This window comes from Urocampus carinirostris, chromosome 13, assembly GCF_059441175.1.
Source record: "Urocampus carinirostris isolate Australia breed hairy pipefish chromosome 13, RoL_Ucar_1.0, whole genome shotgun sequence".
NCBI lineage: Eukaryota > Metazoa > Chordata > Actinopteri > Syngnathiformes > Syngnathidae > Urocampus > Urocampus carinirostris.
In genome coordinates this window covers 41,265,528-41,290,641 of record NC_142361.1, presented here as the reverse complement: position 1 = coordinate 41,290,641, position 25,114 = coordinate 41,265,528, and the positions used below count along the sequence as shown (strand labels likewise).

Sequence of the window (25,114 nt, the reverse complement as noted above, 5' to 3'; positions counted from 1 at the left end):
AGCAAAGACGCGCTTGGCAGATAACGCGAGCGCCGGCTTCCTGCTCAAACGGCAATAAACCCCCGACGACCTTTTTCACCGGAGTGTCAAGGACGTTAAGACTAAAGGGAGCCCCGCGCTCTATTTATTCACCTGGACGGAAGAATGCGGAGGTTTAAACAAATAGAGTGAACCCCCGGGATACAACAGGGCGCCGTTCTGAGGCGGGGATCGCTAAGTGCCGTTGCTGTATAGCGGGGGATAGAAACCAAGGCTCACGCAATCCTAATGTCTTCTAAACCCTTCTTACTACAGGTAAAAACATTTATTCCACAAAATAGAATATTGTAAGTACTACTTGTGGAAGTGCCCTATAGCAAAGGATAGAAACCGGTGTTCATGCATCGTAAGCACCTACCCGATGCTCGCTGTTCCGAGTAGAAACATTCAAACAGCATCATAGTATAGTCATTAGTTTATATGTGTATAGATATATAAAACATTATAAATGTACAAGGAAACACTACATTTCATCTACTTTTGGTGTGGCATGACATGAGCTGGTCAAGTGAAGTTCGTGGGTGGATGCAGAGTGGGGAGGAGAAGGAATATTACAAACGAAAACGATTTTAAAACAAACGATTCTTAACTTTTATGGCCTGCTAATTGGTAATAATTAGGCTCCAGCCACGAAACTAAGCAAAAGTAGCCATGCAAGTGCCTTCGTATTTCTTGATCATTGTGAGCTTTGTTTCCATGGTTATCTCGATTGTGCGTCTTCCTTTTGAATCACGTCAAGTCTTGGCACCCATAGCTGAATCATTATTTTGTATACACAATTTTAAAGTAAACAGAGAGGGATTGGAAAAGCATTGTGGGAGATAGTTCAGCCAGGAGCGTATCGTTTTCTGAACGATGCAAACCAATAGCAGACCGGCGTTTAAGATGTCGTAACCAATAGCTGACAGGCGTCCGAGGTAAATAACCGAGTTTGCTTTTTGGATGTGTTTATTGTTAATGTGGTATAGTGGGTTTTAAAGGGGGAGGATTTTTGTTTATTTATTTAGTATTTGTTTTCAAATGACACCACCTGGCAGGGTTCTCCAACGCGATGCCTGCGGGCACCAGGTACCCTGTGGACCGGTTCTGACGATGTTTCATAGGTCATCGTGATGATCTAGGAAATGTGATTGGTCGACTAAGGCGATTTGAAGAGATAGATAGAGAGATAGATAGAGAGAGATAGAGAGAGATAGAGAGAGATAGAGAGAGATAGAGAGAGATAGAGAGAGATAGAGAGAGATAGATAGATAGAGAGATAGATAGATACTACACAGAATACATATTGCAGTAAGATTCCGTAATATCCAATGTAGGTCAAGCTCAATTAAGTAAAACCTGGCAATAACAAAGCAACTACACGTTATGTTAGCAAGACATCTCAAAATAGTAGACCTTTGCGCAATATCAGTCATAGTTTTTTTTTTTTATCTCTAGCTATTTTGGCATACAGTTATTAAATATTGCAAGAAGAATCTGTCGGAATAACCGAGAATGACTGCATAAGACAGGGACAAGTAACGGCTCTCGTCCCCAAGTGTATGAGCATACGCTTCTTCCTATCCCTTTTCCGACGTCGACATTGTTGGTGTTTTGGAGCCGTTTGGTTGTTGAAACTCCAAACACAGTTTACATTCGTTAAAAAGGAAAAACAAAAGTGCTACTCTGACGACGATGGATCGACTTAAAGCTCCCGCCTAACGCCGCATTCTCCAAAACGCGGAAATCTGCATTTCCGGACCGAAACGGTCTGAAATGGAAAAATAAATTGTACGACACGACGTTCCATGCTTTTGTCAGTTTACTTATCGGCTCTATCACACGGATAAGACAGGGAAACAATTTAGACATTTGAGAGACCATTTTAAGAATAGTTGACTCAAATGAAGGCCTTGGTTTGCAGTGATCGAATTTAAAACGTTTTGAAGAACTGGGCAGGGATGCCATAACCCGGAGCTCTTCGCTTCGTTCGGCGTGCGTACGGACAATAAAAGTAAGGGGGAGAATAAAGCCAGAAAAAAAGAGCTTTGGAGGATCTCCATGAGTGATGTTTGTTCAGGGCTAGCGAGGCGCCGCGTGCTAACCAAGGAAAACATTCTATGCTAACGAGTCGTTTTATCTTGTGGATTGCGCTGATGAGTGCAGAGGGGGGGAGAGGGGGTCTCACCTCCGAGGGGTCCACCAGCTGACCGCATTGAGTTAACTCAAAGCTGGGCAGTTCATGAAGTTCATCCGGTCAATTTTGAAAATGATCAACTTGAAAAATCAACTAAATCCTGACGTATCAGGTAAAAATGTCAATGTTTGTTTTTATTTGGCTCGAGTTCACTCAGAAATGGGCAATTCATTGAAATACTGTGATGATTTCACCATGCATAGAGTCACCTACATCAGGTAAAATACAAAAACTGTTTTGTTGAGTTAATTTGAGATCATTTGAAAAGTTGCAACTTGAAAATGTGTTCAATTGTAAAGATTAAGGTGGACAACTGTCAGTTTCATTTTAAATACTGCATATTTTGGAGCCGGCCGATGACATGAGTCAATCCCGTCAATCTCTCGTTGTAAATCACATCAAATGTATTTGTATTTTCAGGCAAAAAATGTCCACTCAAAATGCCGTATAAAAACATTTAGCGTACCGCTAGACAGTAAAAAAAATGTTGTCAACTTGAAAATGTGTCTGACATTTTGAAATATAGGGTTGTCATTTGACGAGGTTCATTAAAAACACTATATGGCGTCTGTTTAATGTCAATTCGCTCAGAGCTGGGCAATTAATCCACTCCATTTGAGGTATTCATCACTTTAAGAGTCATTGGTTTTTTTTCTTATTGTTTTGTTCTTTTTCCTTTTTTGTTCATTTCCTTTCCCAACGTGTATTCTGTTTCTTATTCTCTTTTATTTATTTTTTTCAGCTTTTTTTCATTTTTCCTTCTCATTTGTAAAGTTTTGAGTTCAATTTCTTTTCTCCTTTTTTTCCCGTTTTGCTCAATTTCCCTTTTCTTTAACTTTTCTCCTTTTTCTTTTACATAATTTCCTCTTTTCTTATTTTCCGTTCATTTCACTTTCTTTGTTGCATCTTCTAATATTCCCTCCTTTTCCATCTTCTTTATTTTTTTTCCCTTTGCTCTTCTTTTTCGTGAAAAACTTGAAACTAAATGGTGAAGTTTGATCACATTGCCTCCCGGTCGTTTAAACTCTTATTTGTGCTTTTTAGCACTCGTTTTCATTGACAGTTGAGCAATACGGCGACATCTGGCGGTTAAATATGAAACAGGGTCCCTTTCATTTTCCTTTTAAGGCAAAAGTACCATCTTGGGGGCGGCAATCGGCCCGAGGGCCGCAGGTTTGCGACTCCTACTGTATGCCGAGGACTCGTTTTCTGTTGCGGATTGTGCTGATGAGTGCAGCGGGGGGAGACTTCTTTATCTCATCTGATCAGCCACCATTGTGTTTGGGCTCATTAACCTCCGGGGGGGTCCGAAAATCCGAGACCCCCTCCCGCCTTCCTTTAACACTCATCCCGGTGTTCCTCTATCTCTGCAGACGAGCGCAAAAACAAGCAAAGAAAACAAGAAGAAAAACAGCCGAGCCTGCTATTTGTAGAGCTCGTCATTCTTGCGGCCCGAATGGCCGCCGAGCCGCAGGATGTCGGCCCCACGGGCCCCTTTTTTGTTGCTTTTTCACGCCGGCGTCCCGTCCCTTCAGACCGAGGCTGGACTTAGACCTCCGACATCTGGGATATGCGTTAGAAAAGCTTGCACAAAACAACTATTGTGCCGCTTCTTGGCGTAAAGAAAAGAGAGGAAGTCGCGGGGAAAGCCTTCAGGATGAGAAAATCAATCCGGAATATCACAATGTTTTTGTAAACTTGTTTAAGAGGCTTACGGGTCCCTCTACTTCAAGCAAAGTGACATTTCGGGTTGACGATTACGGTAGCCCCCCCGACCCCAAGGGGTATGACAATTGACGATAGGGTGAGGATCGCAGAGGGAAATTCCTGTGTAGCAGGGGATAAAGGAAAAACGCGCTCAGCTTGGATAGACAAAGACTTGTGCAACTTCTTCACCGGAAAAAAGAGGAAAACACCGTGCATGAGAGAGACATTTCGTATGATTTTGAACAAATGTGTTTGGTAATTAGGATTCAGATGGGCGGCTCCCCGGAGCTGGAACTTCTTATTTAAGAGGCCCGACTGCCATCAGAATTGTTTTTTCATATGATCAAATTTAGTGCTCAAAAACAAGGACCCAAATGAATACACTATTTTGTTTCAACACCAATTTGATAAATTGAACCTATTATAAACAAATATGAAATGCAATACAACATGCGCTTATCTGCACGTATGGGTCCCTTCACAAGGTTGTTTTCACTCACGCTGAGGTTTTGAGTTTTTCCTTGCCCGCATGTCGGTTTAAGATCGGGCGATGGTGTCATTGAAATCCTGTGCGGTCCTTTGAGACGTTTTTGTGATTAAGGGCCAAACAAATTGACGTATATCTATGAACAGACTACGGTAGGTCTTTATTTTCGTTGGAATAAAGAGGGTGAAACATTGTATTCAACGAGATTGAACATTGCAAGCAGAAAAAAAGAGAAGAGACCGTCAGGATAAATGGGAAAGAATATTGAAAAGATGCAAATAAGAAATCATGGGGATCATAGATGCCATTAATAAGAATTGGATCGTTCTGCGTTGTCTAGAACGTTTATTTCTTACATATCGATACTTCAAAAATGTATCCACTCACGAAAAAAGAAGAAGACCTCGGGCATGCGAAAGAATCGGGAAAATCGCATCGATTTTCAAATGTAGTTTAAAGAGGTCGGGCGGCTCCCCCAGACTCGGACTTCTTCTCGGTGAACTCAATCCGTTATTCCCCGACACTAACTGAGACGAGGCGTCGGTGCTCCGTGTTGGCTCGAGTCCGTTTGCGCAAATTGACAATTTGTCCGGCAACAGGTCCGGTCACAGATCCGTTCCGGAGACATTCCCTCCTTTGATTCCCGTGCCATTCCAGTCCCGGCCAAATTCGCACGATCAAAGAATATGCGAGCGAGACGAGAGCGCAAGTGCCATCATAGCGAGGGATTCCATTCAGAGAAAAATAGAAAGCGAGAAAATGAGCACGGGTCGAGAAGCGTTTTGACGCAAAGAGCTATAATAGCGGAATATTTCGATGTTTCATTGGAGAGAGCGACACTAAATATTTGAAGGCAACATTCCGCAAAATCCGCTTCTTCTGACAAAAGCTCATTTCTCAGCACATTTTATTTTACTGGATCATGTTAGAACATGAGATCGAACCTTCCTGTGTGGTGTTTGCGTGTTCTCCCCGTGCTTGCGTGGCTTTCCTCCCACATTCCAAAAACATCAGGTTAACTGGCCGGTCCAAAATTGTCCCTAGGTGTGAATGAGCGAGCGAATTGTCTGTCCCTGTGTGCCCTGCGACTGGCTGGCAACCGGTTCAGGGTGTCCCCTGCCCACTGCCCCAAGATAGCTGGGATGGGCTCCAGCGCCCCTGTGACCCTACTGAGGATAAGCGGTGCAGTTAATGGATGGGTGGATGGATGTTAGATCAATTCTATGAAGTAATCATGCTAATCATTCCAGGACCTTTGTCCTATTTATACACGTATACAATTTGGATGGTATCTCCATCTCACAACGACTTCACTTCATTTCTTGGTTTCAAAACAAAGTGCAAGCCGAGTTCTTTTGTAAAAATGTCACAATTTTGGGGCAATGCCGTTTGTTCCGTGTTTTTTTTTTTTTTAAATCACAAAAAGTCTTTACGGTGAGCATACATTATTTAATGACCAATAATGCACTATTTAGCAGTAAACAGCCAAAACAAGTTTTTTATGTTTGTCCCATTTCTTTGTTTTACTTTTTCTACTTATTTTCTTTATCTTTTTTTCATTGTTTACTTTCTCATTTGTCTTAACTGTATAGGGTTTTTTGCTTTTTTGTCTTATTCTTCCTTTTTTTCTTGCTTCTCGTTATTCCCCCCCCCCCCTTTTTTTTAAACAGAAAACCACAATAAAGTGAATCATTACCGTATTGCCAAAGTATAACACGGCGACTCGAGCAAACGAGGCAATCTATTGCATAATCTGTAGGAAACGGCGTAGGCCACATAAAAAGAGGCCACCCAGGCCTTATTTTGCTTGGATAAAATAGTGCAAGGATCCCCTTGAAGGGAAGACAAAGGGGGCAATAGATTTTCTTCGGCGCGGAGATAACAGAAAGCGGACACCGCCGTCCTTTGTACGTCTGAGTGCAGTTCAATCGACGCTTGCTGACAGATGGCGGCCATTTTAGAAAAAAAAAAACACGGCCCGAGGTCAGTTTAGGTTTTTCCTCACTCGACCTTTTCGTCAAAAGACGGGGATCGCGTCGGGATGTCGCCTCGTGAACTCTGCTTACCTTTTGCCTGGTTTTTCCTGGGTCGATTGTGGCCCGTGCAGTCCTTTTGGACATTTTCTGATTAAGGGCAACACAAATAAAGTAGACTCAGCCTGATTTGACAATACATATGTGCAAATCATTTTAAAAAGAACAAGAACTTCAAATATTGAAAACATTTTTAAAAATGATGCTTGTGGTTCCCTGCTCTCCAGATTCTCCAAGCTTCTCATCCCCGCCTTTCAAAAACATTATTCCTGCCTGTATATAGAATTAGAATAGAATAGAATAGAATAGAATAGAATATGCCTTTATTGTCATTGTTACAACATGGGATATGCTGTGACAACGAAATTGGACGACTCCAGTTCCACATTTACAGTGAGGATAAGGAAACAAAGAGATAAAGGAACAAAGAACTAACTGTCTTTGTTGTAAGTAGGCTTGATGAGGGGGGTGAGGGACAAACAGAGTTGGTGGATACAACCGAAATGTTTGATGTTTGATCTTACATTACACATAGTCCAGTGTTTTGCTCAGTCCACATATTGAATGGATTTGGGAGTACAGTCCATAAACATGCCCGATTAAAGTCGCCGTCGACGATAAAGCTCGGTTGGGGTGTGCAAGCTGCTGTTTATTGATAGCAGCGGGCAGGAGATTTAGCGCTATGCTAACGTTAGCAATTAGAGATTGATAGTTTCTTTTTCTCCTTGAATTTTTAAAATATGTTGCTGCTAAATGTCATTGCAGGATTGCATTTACAACTTAGGGCAGTCACCAAGCACTAAATTGGAAATTCCCAGCCTAAAATTCTTTTTTTTAGCATTTAATTCTCTTATACAACACATTTAACATGGAGTGCCGGATCTAATCTTCTTGTGAACGTTGCGTGGAATACATTTTAATACATTTTGCAGAGTCATGCTTCCGCTGCAGCCCACGAAAACGTGAGCAAGGAAAAATAAAAAACGATGTGAATTTCTAGTATCTCCTGGTCTTTTCCAGCTCAAGAGAACGATCCTTAACTCTGTTTTTCAACCGCTGTGTCGGGGCACACTAGCATGCCGGAGGCACGACTGTATCTAGTGTGCCGCAGGCTATTTTCCAATTTTATATTTGGAAAAAAGGAGACTTTTTTTCGGCTAAGTCTTTGCTTATTTTCCACTGATCAGCCAGCTTTAACAATCATCCGTGTCAGTAGATGGCAGCAAATTAGTATCCTTTCATTTTTTCTTTAGGTATACTCATGATCTGCTCAGGAGGTAGTCCACAATACTTAATAATGTACTTTGAAATTGTCAATGACTGCATAAGAAAAAAATATCCAAATTTTATAGACCCGCGACCCTACTGAGGATAAGCGGTACAGATAATGGATGGTATCTTATAGAGTCTAAATACAGTAATCCCTCGGTTATCGCGGTTAATGGGGACCGAAACCACCCGGGAAAAGTGAAAATCCGCAAAGTAGCGAGGTCCCACTGTATTGCAGATAAATATGCCGGTTTTAATAAACAGAAAAAGGGAAACCCTAATAAAACATGTCTTGTTCCACTTGCAGATACTGTTTTCTATTTAACTGGGAAAATAGGTTAACCTGTTTTTCAAGCGTTACTCATGGTGTAAAATCCAAAATGGCAGCAATTTTTGAAACCCGAATGAATCATTTGTATTTCTTCCTCAGCCATGGCGAAGAACTTTATACTGACATTTTAGGGATAGTTTTGAACATGAAACTGGTTCCAGGAATGCATTTTGAAAATAAGTGTATCTTAAAATATTTAGGGTCAGAAAGTGTGCCCTGGCTCCCAAAAAGTTGAAAACTACTGCTTAAATGAACTGCCAAGTGATTTGATTCGTTCTTCCCTTTCCTCCACTGCCCCTAGCGGAGACAACGATTACTGCGACACTCTTAAGAGGGAGCGAGCGAGAGTGAGAGAGAGAAAGATTCATCCAATCGGAGTGAGCGAGCGTCCAAACGTTTCCGCCCCCTCCAATGACGTCACCGCTCACTCTCTTGGAGCAAGGCTGCGTGCAAAGGCGAGAGCCCATTTCTTATTGGGACCAATCCGTCAACGCATCGGGAAGCCTTTGCGCATGCGCGGGCGGCCACCCGTCCTCCTCAGTTCCATTCCTTTTTATTTCTATTTATTTGTTTTTTCTACCTGGGACACGAACCGGTTTGGATCTGTACTTACTCTGGAACCGGATTACTTCTTCGGAAAAAAAAAAAACCACAGAAGGATATCTACAACTTTTGAGGGATTTCTTTTTTTCTGGGGGGAGGTAAGTGTGTCTACAGATGGAGTATATGTATTTAGTTTTCTTTTTTGGGTGAAGGGGGGGACTTTCTTTCCTGCCCCAGTGGACTCTCCCCCGCCGTCACGATCTGCAATCTTGATTTATGACACTTTACGACACTTCTCCCCTCCAGTTTGCAAAAAAACAACCACATCGATTAACATGCAAATAAATGCGCGCGCACTAAATTGACACGTTTTTCTCTATTTTCTGGCGCCGGTTGTGCGCAAGCGCGGACGGGGGGAAAAAACCGCATCCACGTTTGCGCAACATTTCCCGCAAGACGAGCGGCCAGCTGATGCCCGGAGCTTCGAAATCGGAAAATAAAGAGAAATGACGATTCAAAACAGGAAAGGGCGGTCGTCATGACAACCCCGCACACCGCGCATCCCGAATCCAAGTGGAGACGCTCCACCGTTAAATGCGTCGGTCCCTCCCCCCGCCCTACGAAGCCCCCGCCTGACGTCCTGACAGAACTTTAGCCAGCTTACGAGGAAAGGAGGGGTGTCGTTCGTATGGCGGGGGGATACGTGAGCAAACACGCGCAGGTCGGGCTCAGTGCTGATATTTGTCATCCGTGTCATTCGCTTTCCCGGAGGCATTATTGCAAAACAGGGAGAGAAAAAAAAATCAGCCGTTAATCCAATTTCACTCGCTTTTTATCTATACGAGACAATAAGGTCACGATTGGAGACTTTGTCCTCATTTCAGCAGGCAGAAAATTGACTTGGAAGGACTGTGAAATGGCCATAAGCGCCATTGGAGACGCCATGCCATTTCTGAGGAATACATTTGATTCCATGGAGATAAGAGACTACTTGAGATTTCTCATTTTAGATTAAGGGTCTCATCGTCTAATGGACGGAGGGTTAGATAAAAGGAATGGCGACGAACGAAGGGCCAGACTGCTGGAATGTTGAAAAGGGTTCAAATGAAGCAAATGGAAAACATTGTCTCCAAGGAGGGGAAGATATGGAAAGAAACATTTTCTTCTGGATGCGTCGCGATTCACAAAAGACACACGTCCGAGATAATAATCCCCTCAAAATCAACATGATATGAAAGAAGACGCTTTTATCCTGGCAAAACCGATAGCCCAAAGTTTCTTCTTTAGCATAAGTCGGCCGGCTACCATCACTTCAAAGAAAACATAAAAATAGCACGTCATTCACAACATCCATGAATTTAAACACGAACAATGATATTTTTGAAAGTGGTTATTACTTGGAGTGCCGTTTCTCATCTCTTTGAAAACAATATTATCCATGTTTTTCACAATTACAATAAAGAAACTCAAATGTGTATGCATTTCATTGCAGAGCCATATCTTAAAGGGACAGTGAGTAATAGTTGACTGCCTACTGCCTCCTAGGGGTACAAATGAACTCATCATTTACAAAATGAATATCCATTAAAATCGTATGCAAAAATACATGAACCATTACATAAAGCATGTGTCTTCAAATGCTCGTAGGTTGAGGAATTAGCAAATATTTGACATGACATGAGGCTCACCTAAAGGCAGCTGCTGATAGGATTGTCGGCCATCTTGCTTCTACGGGTACCCAAACAACTTTAAATGGCTGAGCGAAAACACCAGACGTAAAATGGTGCGTTTTGCTCACATTGGGACGCGGTAGTTTGTCATGGTTCTGTGCTTTTTAGCAGTCGTGTGAGGTTGCTAGGTACAACACAGCGACCTCTAGTGGTCAGACAATATGTTCTGTCGCTTTTTGGAAATTGTAAAATGCATGGGGTGTCATTTGTTCTAGTGACTCTGCATTACTTCTGAAAAGTCACTCAATGAATAACCGAATGACTCTATATTAAATGTAACTCGTTAGCAAGAAAAGTAACTACTTCCGTTACGGTTGAATGGAGAAGCGCGGACGTGTTATCAAACCTTGTTTTACACTTCAAGTCAAAATCAAAACAAAAACAAGATTGAAAAAATCGACGTAAAACAAAATCGTTACGTTTTAGGCACACAAAAATGTGCAGGAAAACGCGCTCAAAACGTCTGTAAACGCACAAAAGTCAAGTCATGTGTATTGTGTTTGGCCCTTAATCACAAAGAGTCTCAAAGGGCTGCACAGACCACACACCATCCCTTGATCTAAAACCGACATGAGTGCAAGGATAAACTCAAAAGGCACGTAAACACACACAAACGGTACGTACCGACACACGCAACAACTTACGTAAATGAAAAATGTATGTAAGCGACCCAGATAAAGGTTACGTAGCGCTTTTAGTAACAGAAAACGTTACGTATAACGTCTTTCTTCCTAACAGCGGCATTGAAAGACGTAGTATCTGCGAAAGGTAGGAGGGGATCTTCGGTTAGGAAAGCAGTCATAGTGGGAAGGCGAATGGCCCCCCCTGGTTGTAAGTGGGCGCTAGGCCCGCCGGCTGACATGTTTGCGGCTAAGATGTTAGCGGCTTAGCTTGTCACACAGCAGCATATGTTTTCACGGATCTTGGGTTGCATGCCCGCGAAGCCCCCCCCCCCGGATTGGGGAGAAAATCGGCGCAGCTGCTTTAGAAGAAATGAAGACAAAAGAAGAGACCCCCCCCCAATCACCACCACCAGCCTCTTACCCGGCCACCTCAAGTATCAGCTAAATACTTTAGCCTCATTCGTCCCGTTCCAGTGGACTTTCTAGCGTCTGAGAGACGAATTATGCGTTCGGCTCGAGTAGAAGGCAAACGAGCAAAAGTGTCAAACTCGGCCGGGATCCGGGGTCGAATCCAGACTTTCTGTTCCGAGGCGGCCTCCTCGAGCTTTGCCTTTTCAGTCCGAGGCTACCCGACATAATATCATCACAGACGACAAGAGATCTTGGATTCACAAACGATGTGAAAAAAGGTGTTCGTTTTTAGCATTGCATGTGCTAAGTGGTCGATTTCATCGGTGGATTGAATGTCCTTTTCATCTACAGGAATTGTTCACAAGGGGCTTTCGTCTGGATTTTGTAGTATTTCTGGAGTACTTTGGTCATATTTCTGTTCTAGTAGTATGTCTGAGGTATTTCCATAGTATTTCTATTGAATTATTTATGTAGTATTTTTGTATTATTTGTGTAGTATTGTTTTTTGTAGTAATGATGTAGTATTTTTTTAGTAATACTGTGGTATCTCCATATTTTAGTATTATTTATGAAGTATCTTTTGTAGCATTTCTGTAGTATTTTGTATTATTACGGTAGTATTTCGGTCAGAGTATTGTTGTAGTATTTGTGGTAGCTCTGTAGTATTTTTGTACTACTTCTGTAGTATTTTCTGTCGTTTTTTGTAGTATGTTTGTAGCAATGACGCAGTAGTAGTAGTTTTCTAGCTGTACTATACCTTCTGTAGTATATAAAGTATATATCACCCATATATCTCGTCAATGATGTCTGTGTATTGTCTGTATAGCCCTAGGAGAATTCTTGGGATTAAGGGCCAAACCAATAGACAGGACTTGACTTTCACACCTGAACCAACTCACCACACTATACAAACCCAACACTGCTCTCTAGTGGCCAGAGAAAGCATTTTCGTTGCATTTATTTTAAAAATCATCATTTTTGATACGAGCTAAAGTCTCGCTTCTTTTTTGACACTCGGAAAATATGGCGGGCCAAATTAAATCATCCAAAGGGCTGGATCTGGACAGTAGGCCGTATGGTTCATATGCCTGCCAACTGTGCAATACAACTCTCTCATAGAAATGTCAGTAAACAATCGATATATAGCTTATTCTTAGAAACTAACATTTGAGAATTGAAAGGTTTGAAGCATTGGGGAAAAAACTAACACACAAAACTGTAAATGATAAGTAAATTGTACAACGAGTTCACTACTTGCTCATTTAATTCTAAATAAGTATGTGCTACATATCTTGACGATGTAAAGAACATTATAGTTATATTTTTCCACAGTGTTGCTGCGAGCTAATATTAAATCCCCATTCGCCAATAAATATACAATTAGCCTAGTCTTCAAGCACTACCTAGGAAATAGTCTATCCTAATTTTCTTGTGGGTTTTTTTTTTTTTACATTTTATATATTTTATGACTTTATCTTGGAGTGCCACGTTTATTCTTGTTGTAAACACTCTTAATCAGAATCGTCTGTATTGTCATTGTATTAATTAATAAACGTATTAATCAAGAACAAACCCAATTTCCAGGCTCAAGTATATGATCAACAATTAAGAGTAATGTCCTTTTTTAAAAACAAGAATGCTTTTGCTGCGCAGTCAAATTATAATTTAAAAAAGATTTTGCCGTATTATTTCACAACTTTAGTCAATAAATGTCATCAGCAAGTGGCCAGTATGGTAAACAGCGTTTACCTTCCAGTTTTTTTTCCTAGAGAAATCATAGTTCTTTTTTTTTCAAAGTGCCAAGGAGCCACTAGGGAGAGCGTCAGAAACCCGCAAGGGGTCCCTGAGCAGGTTTAGCGGGTGGATAGGTCCAACTTGTTGGCGATAGCAAGCATGTTCCTGTTCATCCGCAAAGCAGTAAACTAGCGATGAATATGGGCACTCGTGAACAAGTCTCCATTTTTATCATTTGTATTTGAAGAAAAAAAATACACTGTACATAAAACCAATGCCAGAAAGCTAACCCTCAGCTTGTATTACTAATTAATGATCAATACTGAATATGTTTACAGCGTGGTACATGCGTATTCAATCAGGAGCTCCACAATACATCAGTAAAGGTCTGGGAGGGGTCCCCCTTCCTGATTTATACTTCAGTTTAACAGTAGCTCGCATATAATGACCGTCATTGTGCTCAGATGGGGAAAAAACAACATTTTCTTAAGCTCGGCCCATTCTATTTTTACAAACCGGGACTAAAAGTGTAAGGAGGGGCAAAAGGGTCACAAAAGAGGAGGGGGATACAAAAGAGGAGGGGGATACAAAAAAAGCCCCCCCACATATGAATTTCAAATGAGCTTGTTAACAATGCGAGCGCCGACTGGATCGGCCTTTCATCTAAATCAGAAAACACGCTTCGCTACCTTTTGCTTTCAACCCTGGAAAGATTGAAAAGAAGCCAACTCTTTCAGACGAGAAGGTGTAGGTATCAGAACAACAATTGGCAGAAATTCACAAGTGCACCTTATAAATGGCAAAAAAACGACGTAAAAATCGGAAATGCTACAATATAGTCATTTTTCGTTGTCATTTTTTTGTATTCAACCCAAACTCTTACAGTCCTTCTAAATACCCTGCACCTAATAATATGTAAACTACGGTAGCCAAAGAAGCTCAATTTGTCAACAAAAAAAAGGTCCAGTTGTCCTTTAAGTGAATTTCTAAATAACTGCTCGGTCCTGCGTTGTCATTTTAGAAGATAGTAGACTTAGTCTTGACATAAAGAACCGTGAGTCAAAAATTTGGGGGGTTTTAAAGTCTGAAAGAAGTGAAAAGTAGCAGAACTTAGCACAAGTCCCTCAAGCTGTCATTGAAAAAAGTTCCTATCGTCCTTTAAGCGAATGTCTTAAAACAAAAATAGCTCAACCTATAAATAAATTTAAAAAAATCTCTTATTGTCCTTTAAGTAAATGTTTTAACAATTGTTCAGTCCTCGTTTTTAATTTCTATTCTTAGAGATGACAGACCTCTGATCGATACATAGTCATTCAAATGTCAAAATAAGTCTTAATGTAAAGCCTTTAAGAAACCAAAAGTAGCAAAGTTTGCAAAACAAATTCTATCTATTCATGGAAAAGGTCCAATTGTCTTTTGAGCAAATATTTAGACAACAGTTTAGTCAGTGTTTTTCATTTTAAGATAGTACGGAACTTGTTTTGACACATCTAAGCAATAAGTGTAGAGATAAAAGAAAGAGTGAGCAAAAGTAGCTTAATGTTCAAGAAACTGTCCATTAACCCAAGCCTCTTTCTGTGTTTGAAGAGATGACGGACCCCTTCTCGACATGGCTAACCCATAACTGTCAAAAAACAGCAAGCTTTAGCAAAACAGCTCAATCTATTCATAAAAAGGGTTGAATTGTCCTTTAACCAATTATTCAGTTCTCATTGTTTGTTTTAAGGGAATACCAATCAATGTTGGTGTCAAGCCCAAAAGTAGTGAAGCGTATCAAAAGTATCTCAATCTATCCATGAGAAAAGCTTGATTTGTTCTTCAAAAAGAAGCGTTTGGCCCTTGTGCTTCATTTGAAGACATTACAGACCTCTGCTTGACACAAAGAACTCATAAGTGTAGATAGGTAGCAAAAATAACCGAATCTATTCATATAAAAAGGTGCAATTTAACCAGTCCTCTGTCTTGGTTTTAAAAGAACATCGACCTCTTATTGAAATTAAAAACCAATAATTGGAAAAATACAAAAACAAACAGCAAGAGGAAGCAAAAGTAACTCGTTCTTGGTTTTTAAGACCCTTCTATTTTGTCTTCCAGCACAACATCCGATGTGTGAAAACTGGCCGGTAACTCCGGACCCGCGAGGGAGTCCTGGTCGGACACCGTAAATACCCTCCACCGGAGTCGACCGTTCTTCCGTTTCCGGAACTGGATCTCGGGATTATTGACGAGGGACTAGAGGATTCTGGTTACGAACCGGGCAGGAGTACAAGACGGTGTAAACGTGCTGGATTTAGCCCCGGGCAAAACGGATTTCCGTGGCTCAGACCGGCTTTGTGTCAACTCATCATGAACGGCGGGCCCGATCGCAGGAAGGGCCGCGACCAAAAACCAAATCTCATCTCGTGGCTACCCGTTTTGACCAGATCTCATTAGGATTTTGAATATTACCTACGAGAGGCTTTTGTCAGCGAGAGGAGATGCTTATTGGACGGGCTTATCTGCCACGGTGAAGGCGGCCCAGGAATGAGATTTTGACGAGGGAGCCCGACAGCTCGGCAAACATCCGGCCGGCCGACCGGATATCACCAGAAAGGCCTCCTCGAAACACTCCTCTTCTCGAGTAGAAGAAAACCCTGATTGGATTTTTTTTTCTCCCCGCGCGTCCGAAAGGATTTGAGGGCTCTCGTAAATCAGGTACGAAAACATTGCGTCTTTTTGAGCACGTGATGGAAATCAATAAGCTTGATGTGCATTGAGGGTAATCATACAGCTCCGCAGCTTTCGTTATAGGTAACTGTATAGGCCTTTGCATATTTGCCCTTTACTGACTTAACTAGAAGTTAAAAACGGTCAAAAATGATCATGTTGTACATAACTAAAATAATATAGTCAACCCTGGTTCATCACAAGCGTTATTTTCTCAAAAAGAGCCTGCAATAAGTCGAAAGCTTTCTGTTTTTTTACAATGTTCAGTGTTACGGGCAAAACTATCAATCCAAATCTCTATTTAGACGTCACTAAAAAAAAAATACAAATATACAAAGAACGGTGGTTTATGGCAGGGGTTACGTTTTCTAAAAGAGCCTTTGATAGGCCAAACGATTGTTACACAATTGAATCATCTGTTACAGGCTAAACTACCAATGCAAAGACCTCTTTAAACATAACCAAAGCAATACAAATAAATGCACGGGGAACCCTGGTTTAAGGAGGGGCATATGTTACAAACAACAAAACAACAAAACAAAAAAAAGATTTAGTAGAAAACTTGATGGTTTCTATTTACAGTGATGACACAAGGAGCTCATCTGCGTTACGAGAAAAACTACCGACCCACAGGTCTCTTTAAAGGAAACTAGAATAAAAAATTTAAAAAAAATCAATGTACAGAGAATCCTGTTTATGGAGGAGGTTTTTTCCCCCAAAAGAACCTGTGATAGGCCAGAATTGTGAAGTAGAAAACGTCATTTCTCTTTTACAATTGTGATACAATTAAATGTTCTCCGTTATAGGCAAAACTACCAATCCACAGCTCTGTTTATACATAGCTAGAATAACGCAGTGAACCCTGGTTTAAGATGGGGTCACGTTCGTAATATGCAACATATAATGACAACTATACAATACAATATTTGTCAGATTGGTTTTCAAAAAATGAAATTGACATGTGCATAGCGTCAGTTTAGCAAGCTCTTATACGAATGGGTACGTTTAAACGGTATTGAAGAAGCAGAGATACTGTTTAGCCAATCAGAATTCAGATCACAAAGCAGCATGCAAATCCGTCAATAAGCGAGATTGTAAAAAGTCAACTGCATTATAGCCAGGCTTCAACGTACATATAAATATAGAAGCGCTTCCATTTGATGTTTATTATGAGCAACTAAAAGCCTTACCGCTCTGACAGTAACTCAAAGATTGTCTATTTCCCATTTTAGTACGTAGCAATGAAAGATCGAGAGGCCTGTGAAACAATCAATGATTGTTTTTTTTGTTTGTTTGCAGCAAAAAGATTTAAATCAACGTATTCCACTTTACCTAGTAAAACTAAATTTGATTTTCTACGATAATGTATCACGCTAGCATCGTTTCATCCGACGCCGTGGTCAAGAGGCCTCAAACTCAATTGACTCGGAAGCCGCCGAAGCGAGGCTGCAGTTGAGGTTGGGCCGCATCCGGATTTCCACCAGATAAAAACATTCCACTGTCCTTAAATTTGTTTTAAAAACAGTTCAAAGCAAAGTAAGATCTTAAAAAACCAGTGTGAATATAAAAAAAACTCACCGATTATAATAAAGTCTGAATTAAGTGGATTCATTTAAGGCAGAGACCTCCAACTGTAGTTTGAGACCCGTGCTATTGTCGAACTATAAAGTCGTTCGGACCAGTAACTTGAAGCCATCCATCTTCTTTGTCTTTCCTCCAGCAAACCGACCGATTTGACGGCCAGCTTGAAAATGGTTCGATCCTGGAAGGCCTTAGTGTTGCCCCTGGTCCGGGTGGGACTACTTTTGGGCCTGGCTAACCCGATTCAGACTTCCGCCTCCTGCCCCTCGGCCTGCCGCTGCGACGGGACCTTCATCTACTGCAACGACCGAGGCCTGACTTCCATCCCCACTGGTTTACCCCTGGACGCCACCGTCCTCTTCCTGCAGAACAACCGTATCAAGAGCTCGGGAATTCCCGCCGAGCTCAACGGACTCTCCAACGTGGAGAAGATCTACCTTTACTGCAACAACCTGGACGAGTTCCCCACCAACCTTCCTCTGGGACTAAAGGAGCTCCACCTTCAGGAGAACAACATCCGAATGATCACTCACGCCACCTTGGCACAGATTCCGTACATCGAGGAGCTTCATCTGGACGACAACTCCGTGTCGGCGGTCAGCATCGAGGAGGGGGCCTTCAGGGACAGCACTCACCTGCGATTGCTTTTCCTGTCCAGGAACCACCTGAGTACCATCCCTTCGGGTCTACCCATGAGCATCGAGGAGTTGCGCTTCGAGGACAACCGGATCTCCTCCATCTCGGAACAGTCGCTTCAAGATCTCATCAACCTAAGGCGACTCATCCTGGACGGGAATCTACTCAACAACCGCGGAATCGGAGAGATGGCTTTCGTCAATTTGATCAACCTGACTGAGCTTTCCCTGGTGAGGAACTCCCTGACGGCGCCGCCGGCTAACCTGCCGGGAACCAGTCTGGAAAAGCTGCAGCTACAGGATAACCACATCAATCGGGTCCCGGCAGGGGCTTTCGCCTTCCTTCGGCAACTGTACCGCTTGGACCTATCGGGCAACAACCTCAGCAGCCTCCCGCAAGGGGTTTTTGACGATCTGGACAACCTGACGCAGCTTTTGTTGCGCAACAACCCCTGGCAATGCAACTGCCGGCTCAAGTGGGTGCGCGACTGGCTCCGGTCGTTGCCCACAAAAGTCAACGTGCGGGGGTTCATGTGCCAGGGCCCCGACAAAGTCAAAGGCATGGCCCTTAAGGACTTGACCACCGACACGTTCGACTGCTCCGACTCGGAATTCGCGCCCACCTACGAGACCAGTACCGTCCCCAACACTTGGCGCCCGACGCAACCTCACTGGCCCCCTTTTGTGACCAAACGGCCGGCGGTCAAGAGACCCAACGTGGGCAGAACCTACCACGGCGCTACCGTCGCGTCCGGCAGAAAAATAATCACTATTAGCGTCAAATCGAGTAGCTCCGATACCGTCCACATCTCCTGGCGGGTTTCGCAACCGATGACGGCTCTCCGGCTCAGCTGGCTAAAACTGGGCCACAGTCCGGCCTTCGGTTCCATCACGGAAACCATAGTCCAGGGCCAGAGGACAGAGTACCTACTCACGGCCCTGGAACCGGAGTCTTCCTACCGGATATGCATGGTTCCCATGGAGACCAGCAACATCTACCTGTCGGACGAGACCCCGGTTTGCATCGAAACGGAGACCGGCTCTCGCAGGTCCTACAACCCCACCACGGCGTTAAACCGAGGGCAGGAGAAGAAGCCTTACAACAATTCCGGTCTGCCTTTGGCCGCCATCATCGGCGGGGGCGTGGCGCTTTTGGCAATCATCGCGTCGGCGTTGCTTTGCTGGTACGTCCACAGGAACGGTTCGCTCTTTTCCAGGAACTCCTACAACAAAGGCCGGAGGAGAAAGGACGACTACGCCGAGGCCGGCACCAAGAAGGACAACTCTATCCTGGAGATCCGGGAGACTTCTTTCCAAATGATCCCCATCAACCAACTTCCCGTTTCCAAGGAGGAGTTTGTCATTCACACCATTTTCCCGGCCAACGGTTTGAATTTGTACAAAAGCCCTCACAACGAAAACAATCTCAACAACCGGACCTACAGAGACAGCGGGATCCCCGATTCGGACTATTCCCATTCGTGATGTTGCACAGAGGACTTTTCCAAAACACTGGATCTAGATCACTACGTTGTGTGCGTTTGCCATATAATTTATATTTAAGGACATTTTACCAGAGACTGCAAAGATATTTTAGGGATTTCTAGCAATTTGTACTGTACTTCCATGCGGCAAAACAAAACTCTGACATTTGATGACTTGTCAACTGTGAAAGTGGCTTTTCGTTGCTGTGGTGAACAATCAGATTTTAGAAAAGGTTCTAGAACAAGCACAGCCTTTTACCTTGTCTGGAAATTCCAGTCAAACACCGGACACCCAATAAAGCGGTTTCTGTCGTCACGACTACTGAGCAAGAGCACTCAGACTTTTCGCGATGGTTTCCGATGACGTGCCGAGCTTCGTTTCTCAACTTTGAGTGTGTACAGTGTTCCCTCGCCGCATCGCGGTTACTCTTTCCATTTTTAGTGGATTCTGGCATCACTTCGAGAGCGCTCCTACACTCCAACCGATCAGAAAAGGGTCTTCCGCTTCCAGGGCACTGAACGGAGCGATCCGTACGCATCGTTTCCACGGCTAGAGACAAAGAGCGAGGACCTCCACGACACACCGTTTGTATCCTCAAAATATAGACTGTAGCATTACGGCCGTGGGGACGCTCAATAAAACGCAGAAATTTAGAGGAAATCAACTTCTACTCATGAGGCTTTTATAGCGAGGGGAAAACATGGTGTTAAATAGTTTTCTGATGACAAGGGCCAAAATAGACATCGTCCGAGTCTGACAAAGTATAATTCCGTTTACGTCACAACAAAGTAGCGTGTTTATCGACTCCAAACGTTAGCTCCACTGCTGTGTCCTGTTCATTTATTAGAAGTTTGTAAGTAGGAAACCAAAAGCATGGACTCACCTTGCATAGGGTTGGATACAACTGTTCGCAACCGCTATATACAGTGTTTTGTTCACGTACCTCACTAAAAATCAACCAAATAGTGTGCTTGTCAGCTTCATTGCGGTCGTTTACAAGAGGGGCTCGTATGTGGCCGGACAAAAAGCACAGACTTACACCGTATACAGAGAGATACAACTGTTTGCATTCACTATATATTTTGTTCATGTCACCAAAATCAACAACGCTTGTGATTGTTAGCTCGAAAATTCAACTCCGTTGTAGTCCGTTTACAAGTGGGGCTCATTCCTGTCACTCACAAAAACAAAGAAGTAGCATGCTTTAGCTCAAAAAGTGAGCTCCATGGCAGTCCATTTAATAAGTGTACTTGTACGCGAGTAGCCAAAAGACTTACAATACCTATGGACAGATACAACTGTAATGTATATTTCGTTCATTTCACTCACTAAAATCGGAAAAGTATCATGCTTTCTGGCTTCAAAGGTGACCTCCGTTGCAATCCGTTTAAAAGACTTGCTTGCACGTGGCTCGCCCAAAGCATGGACTTAACACTCTATACGGATGGATACAATTGTTGCATCCACTCTATATTGAATGTAGCTTCTGGGACAGAAAATGTATTCCGAATCATTTGTCTCAGTGTTTGGAAGATGCGCTCGTACTTGGCTAGCCGAAAGAATAAACTTAGACTCTATATGGACGGATACAACCGTTTGCATCCACTATATATCGACGGTAGCATTTCGACTGCGGGGCCGGAAAAATAAAACTGAAATATCCTGGAGAAATCTGCCAAAACACACCGGGCTTTTTTGCTAATGATTTGAGTTTGTGTCATATGTTTTTGTACTACCGTTCACATGGTGCTTGACAGCATCAAATGTAGGAAACTGCACAGTAACGCAAACAAGTCCACAATAGGGTTCCCATTTGACATAAATGGACTTTTTGGGGACGTTGACGGAAGGGAGTAACCGCAGAAAACGAGGGAATACTGTACTTTTACGTTTTATGTTATTTGTTTTGATGTGAGGAGATTGTAGGCCACAGCACAGCTCGGAAAAAGCACAGCCAGCTAAGCGGGACTCCAGACCAATGGCGGCATTCTTCAGTACCGCGTACGCGACGTCATTCCGGTGGAAAGGCCGAAAGACAAATAACACGATTGTTTCGATGTTTTTTTTTTCTTTTTCTATTTTGAAAGTGTTTTTGTTGCCACGAATTGAAATTACTTGTTAAGAAAAGAAACCAAAGTGCATTTTTTGCCCTTTGGCCAGTCTTGTACGTGCCTTGATCAACGCTTATTGTATTTGAGCTTTTTAAGGACCCGCCCACTTTTTTCACTTGAACATGAAGAGTATTGCTCAGATTACGGAAATTAAAAAGAAATAGCGACAAAACCGCCTCCTGATTTCTTCGTGCCGCCGACGTTTCTTCTCTGAATTTGGTTTTATACGATTGGATAGCAATGTCATACCGGCTTTGGCTTTCTAAAGATTCGCAAAAGACCCGGATTACAAACAACAAGATTCCAATGTTGAATAAACTCGTATAAAAATAGCCTTATTTGGGGGGAAATTGCCAAGTATATATTTCATTAGATTCAGTTAGAGTTCCGTTTTATCAAGCAAGTACTTCCAAAAAGTTAGCACCTTTACGACGAAACCATCAAAACATGCTTAAATGTCATTTTTAAACCAACTCACTTTTCACAATCAGCAATTGGTGAGTTTATGACAACACTAATACTTAATAATATTGTATTACTGCAATACACACTTTTACGACCAAAGAGCTATTAACAAAAATGATTGAAATGGAATTTTCAAATTGAGTGCTCACTTCTTACAGTATATACTTTTATCATATTGAATTTGATGAAGCAAACACTTAAACTACTGCAGAACATCCTTAATACTGAAGAGCTCCTCACCTGTAGTACAAAGAGGATTGTTTTCAACAAATCGCCTTTAAAAATGAGTTTCCAAATCGAGCTGCACGACTGAAGGTGCTCATTTTTTACAGTACGCATGCATTAACATATCTTTATATCCACTTCCATGAAGCTAGCGCTTAATAATAAGTCATTACTCCAGCACACACTACTAAAAAGATACGACGCACCAACATTAATAGTATTCTCTTATCATAATACTATGATTAAAAAGGATTTTCAAACAGAGCTGCGTGGCTGCAGGTGCTGACTTTTTACACAATAAAATCCATTAACTTATTTTTATATCCCATTTTATTGAGCTAACGTTTAATGATAGGTTATCACTGCAGCACACACACTTAGCTTTACGAGTAAAGAGCTACTTTCATAGATCTTTCAAGGGAAAATAGTATTGAAATACAACAGAAATATTACAAAATCCGTCTAAAGTAGGACTGAAAATACGACAGAAATATTGCAAAAAAAACATACTCCGGGAACATTACAAAACTAAGTATCAAATTTAGCGCTCAAAACAGGCATCTCATATATTGGTCTGCTTTAATGGTGACCGTTTCAAAAGCAATTAGATGGAAGTAATCCATTTCAGAATATACATAAAAAATAAAACATGTATATTTATTTATAAATGCGAAATAAATGAGCACTCCCCCCTTGGACCTATTTTTTAACAAAATGTGGGCTGTGACTCAAAAGTATGCCAAACCGTGCAAAATACAATGACATCTAGTGGTCAAAAAATACACACCGTCCCCTTAAAGAGTACTTTCCTATTAAATCACAATGGAATTTGAAATAATACTGAGGATTTTTACATGTCAATTCATATTTAATGGACATTATGTATCATTTAGCACCTGCTAGTGGTAAGAAAATACTAATATTGGTTCGAATAACAAGCAAAAATTCAATCAACTATTATACGAAATGTGTATTGATTTTACATAAGATGAGGCTCACCTAGGGAATATAATTGTTGGCCATATTGCTTCCAGCCTCCATGTGCAGAGTTTGCATGTTCTCCTCCCACATTCCAAAAACGTGCATGTAGGGTTAATTGGCCGGTCCAAAATGTCCGTCTCTGCGTCCATCATCTTGAGGGCCACAAGTTTAAGACCACCGCTTTAAGATGTGGAATAACATGCTTTCATATACCCCTCTTTACAGCATTTCTACTATACAGAAACCAGAAATCAGTTTGCAAGGCCAAAAACGACATCGCGTCCCTTGAATAGTCCTCCTTGAAACGAAGAACCATTAGCGCTTTCATTTGTTCTCCTACAAAATAAAAGGGATGAAGGAACCTGACAAGGATGACCCCCGTCACCTCTATCAGCCCGGTCATCAGGGGTGACCCCCGACCCCGATTCGATCCCTGGTTGGAACCCCTTAAGGGCTGCGGCGAGGTCGACCCGAGCGGGACACAAAAACAAAATGCGCATTTTTCTCATGGCCGACAGGTCGGCTTTTATGTAGCTAATGATCAATGCTAATAGTGCAGCTGCCGTGTTAGCCGCAGGGCGCTAGCATTCACTTTAGGGGGGCGGAGGGAGACCCTCCATTTGCAATCCTATAGAGACAGCCGCAGTTCAAAGTATCGCTGCGAGATGCCGTTTTTCCACGGGTACTGGTTACAGTTGACGCCCGGGACACGGTGAACCCCACCTTACCACATTTTTACTTTACGGTGTGGAATAAGATGTTTTGGGGCCTCCTAATGTTGGCGTGACAAACTTTGCAAGTTTTAAAATCATTTATTTGAATCTGCCGTATTCTCCTCCCTCTGCATCCACCTGCTAACTTGACTTTACCAGCTCAAGTCATGTAACACCAAAGATTTTCAATTTATTCTTAGTGTACATTTCATTTATTGAATCATATCCATGCATATAAGCATAAGTGCACAGTCAATTTATAGGTGTTGATTTAACACTATGTAGAAAAGGACCATGTGTTCACTGAGGTGAAAATGAAGAGTGTTCAATTTAAATCATTGTTCAAGGGAACTCGGTGTGAATTTAGCATTGAAAAGAATCAACTTTTAACACCGACTCAAAGCACATATGGTCCTTACTTAGAGTGTTGAATTAACACTGGTTATTTCCCTGTGCAGCACCTTCTATATACTATTTTGTGATTTGAATGTTTTTAAGTGGAGTATCATCGGTTCGGAGCTAATTAGTATCACTTTCTCTTCTCGCCCGCTATACAGCAACTTCACTTTGCCATCTCTCACCTCAAAACAGATTCACGTCATATCCTTCGGGCTCTACTGCTCTCTAGTAAAAATCATATTACCTCAGTCGGTTGAAATCAGCAAACAGGCAAACAGAAAACACGCTTATCAGTGTAGTGTACTGAAGCAACTTACGAACGATCGTCTGTAAGTAGGGCAAGCGTCTGTATTTCAGATCGATGTTAAGTCGGTACGAGTGTTGCGGTGGCTAACGTTTTTCCAATACTTTTCAGAGCTGCGTGTCCGACAGAACGAGTATCACGATGGTGGTCCGTATAATGTGTTTATTAAGGAATATCGATCGGTGCCATTAAAAAAAAGCTTATTTGTGTGAAGAGATTCTGCAGGATAGTGGAACTTAGCCACAACGAGTCACGACTCATACACTCAATGGAGCTTTTCTAGCTAGCAATTTGAGCAACTTTCTGTTACAGTTCATTTGAGATTCGATGGCACCCCGAATAAAACAGATAAGCACACGCAGCTAACGCTGCAATAACCAGGTGCCTCCCCGCATCAGTGAGCAACACGTACTGGTAACCCGATAA

General features: G+C 42.2%; 2 protein-coding genes across 6 annotated transcripts in view; one reads left to right on the top strand and one right to left on the bottom strand.

The window, feature by feature from the left end:
• Nucleotides 1-25,114, bottom strand: part of macrod2 (mono-ADP ribosylhydrolase 2) — a 313,061-nt gene that overhangs the window by 226,042 nt on the left and 61,905 nt on the right. The gene's annotated exons all lie outside the window — the stretch shown is intronic.
• On the top strand, nucleotides 8,503-21,767 carry flrt3 (fibronectin leucine rich transmembrane 3). Its single transcript, XM_088351469.1, has 3 exons — nucleotides 8,503-8,743; nucleotides 15,178-15,777; nucleotides 17,510-21,767. The coding sequence occupies exon 3, from the start codon at nucleotides 17,541-17,543 to the stop codon at nucleotides 19,488-19,490; it is 1,950 nt and encodes a 649-aa protein (XP_088207595.1). The 5' UTR covers nucleotides 8,503-8,743; nucleotides 15,178-15,777; nucleotides 17,510-17,540; the 3' UTR covers nucleotides 19,491-21,767.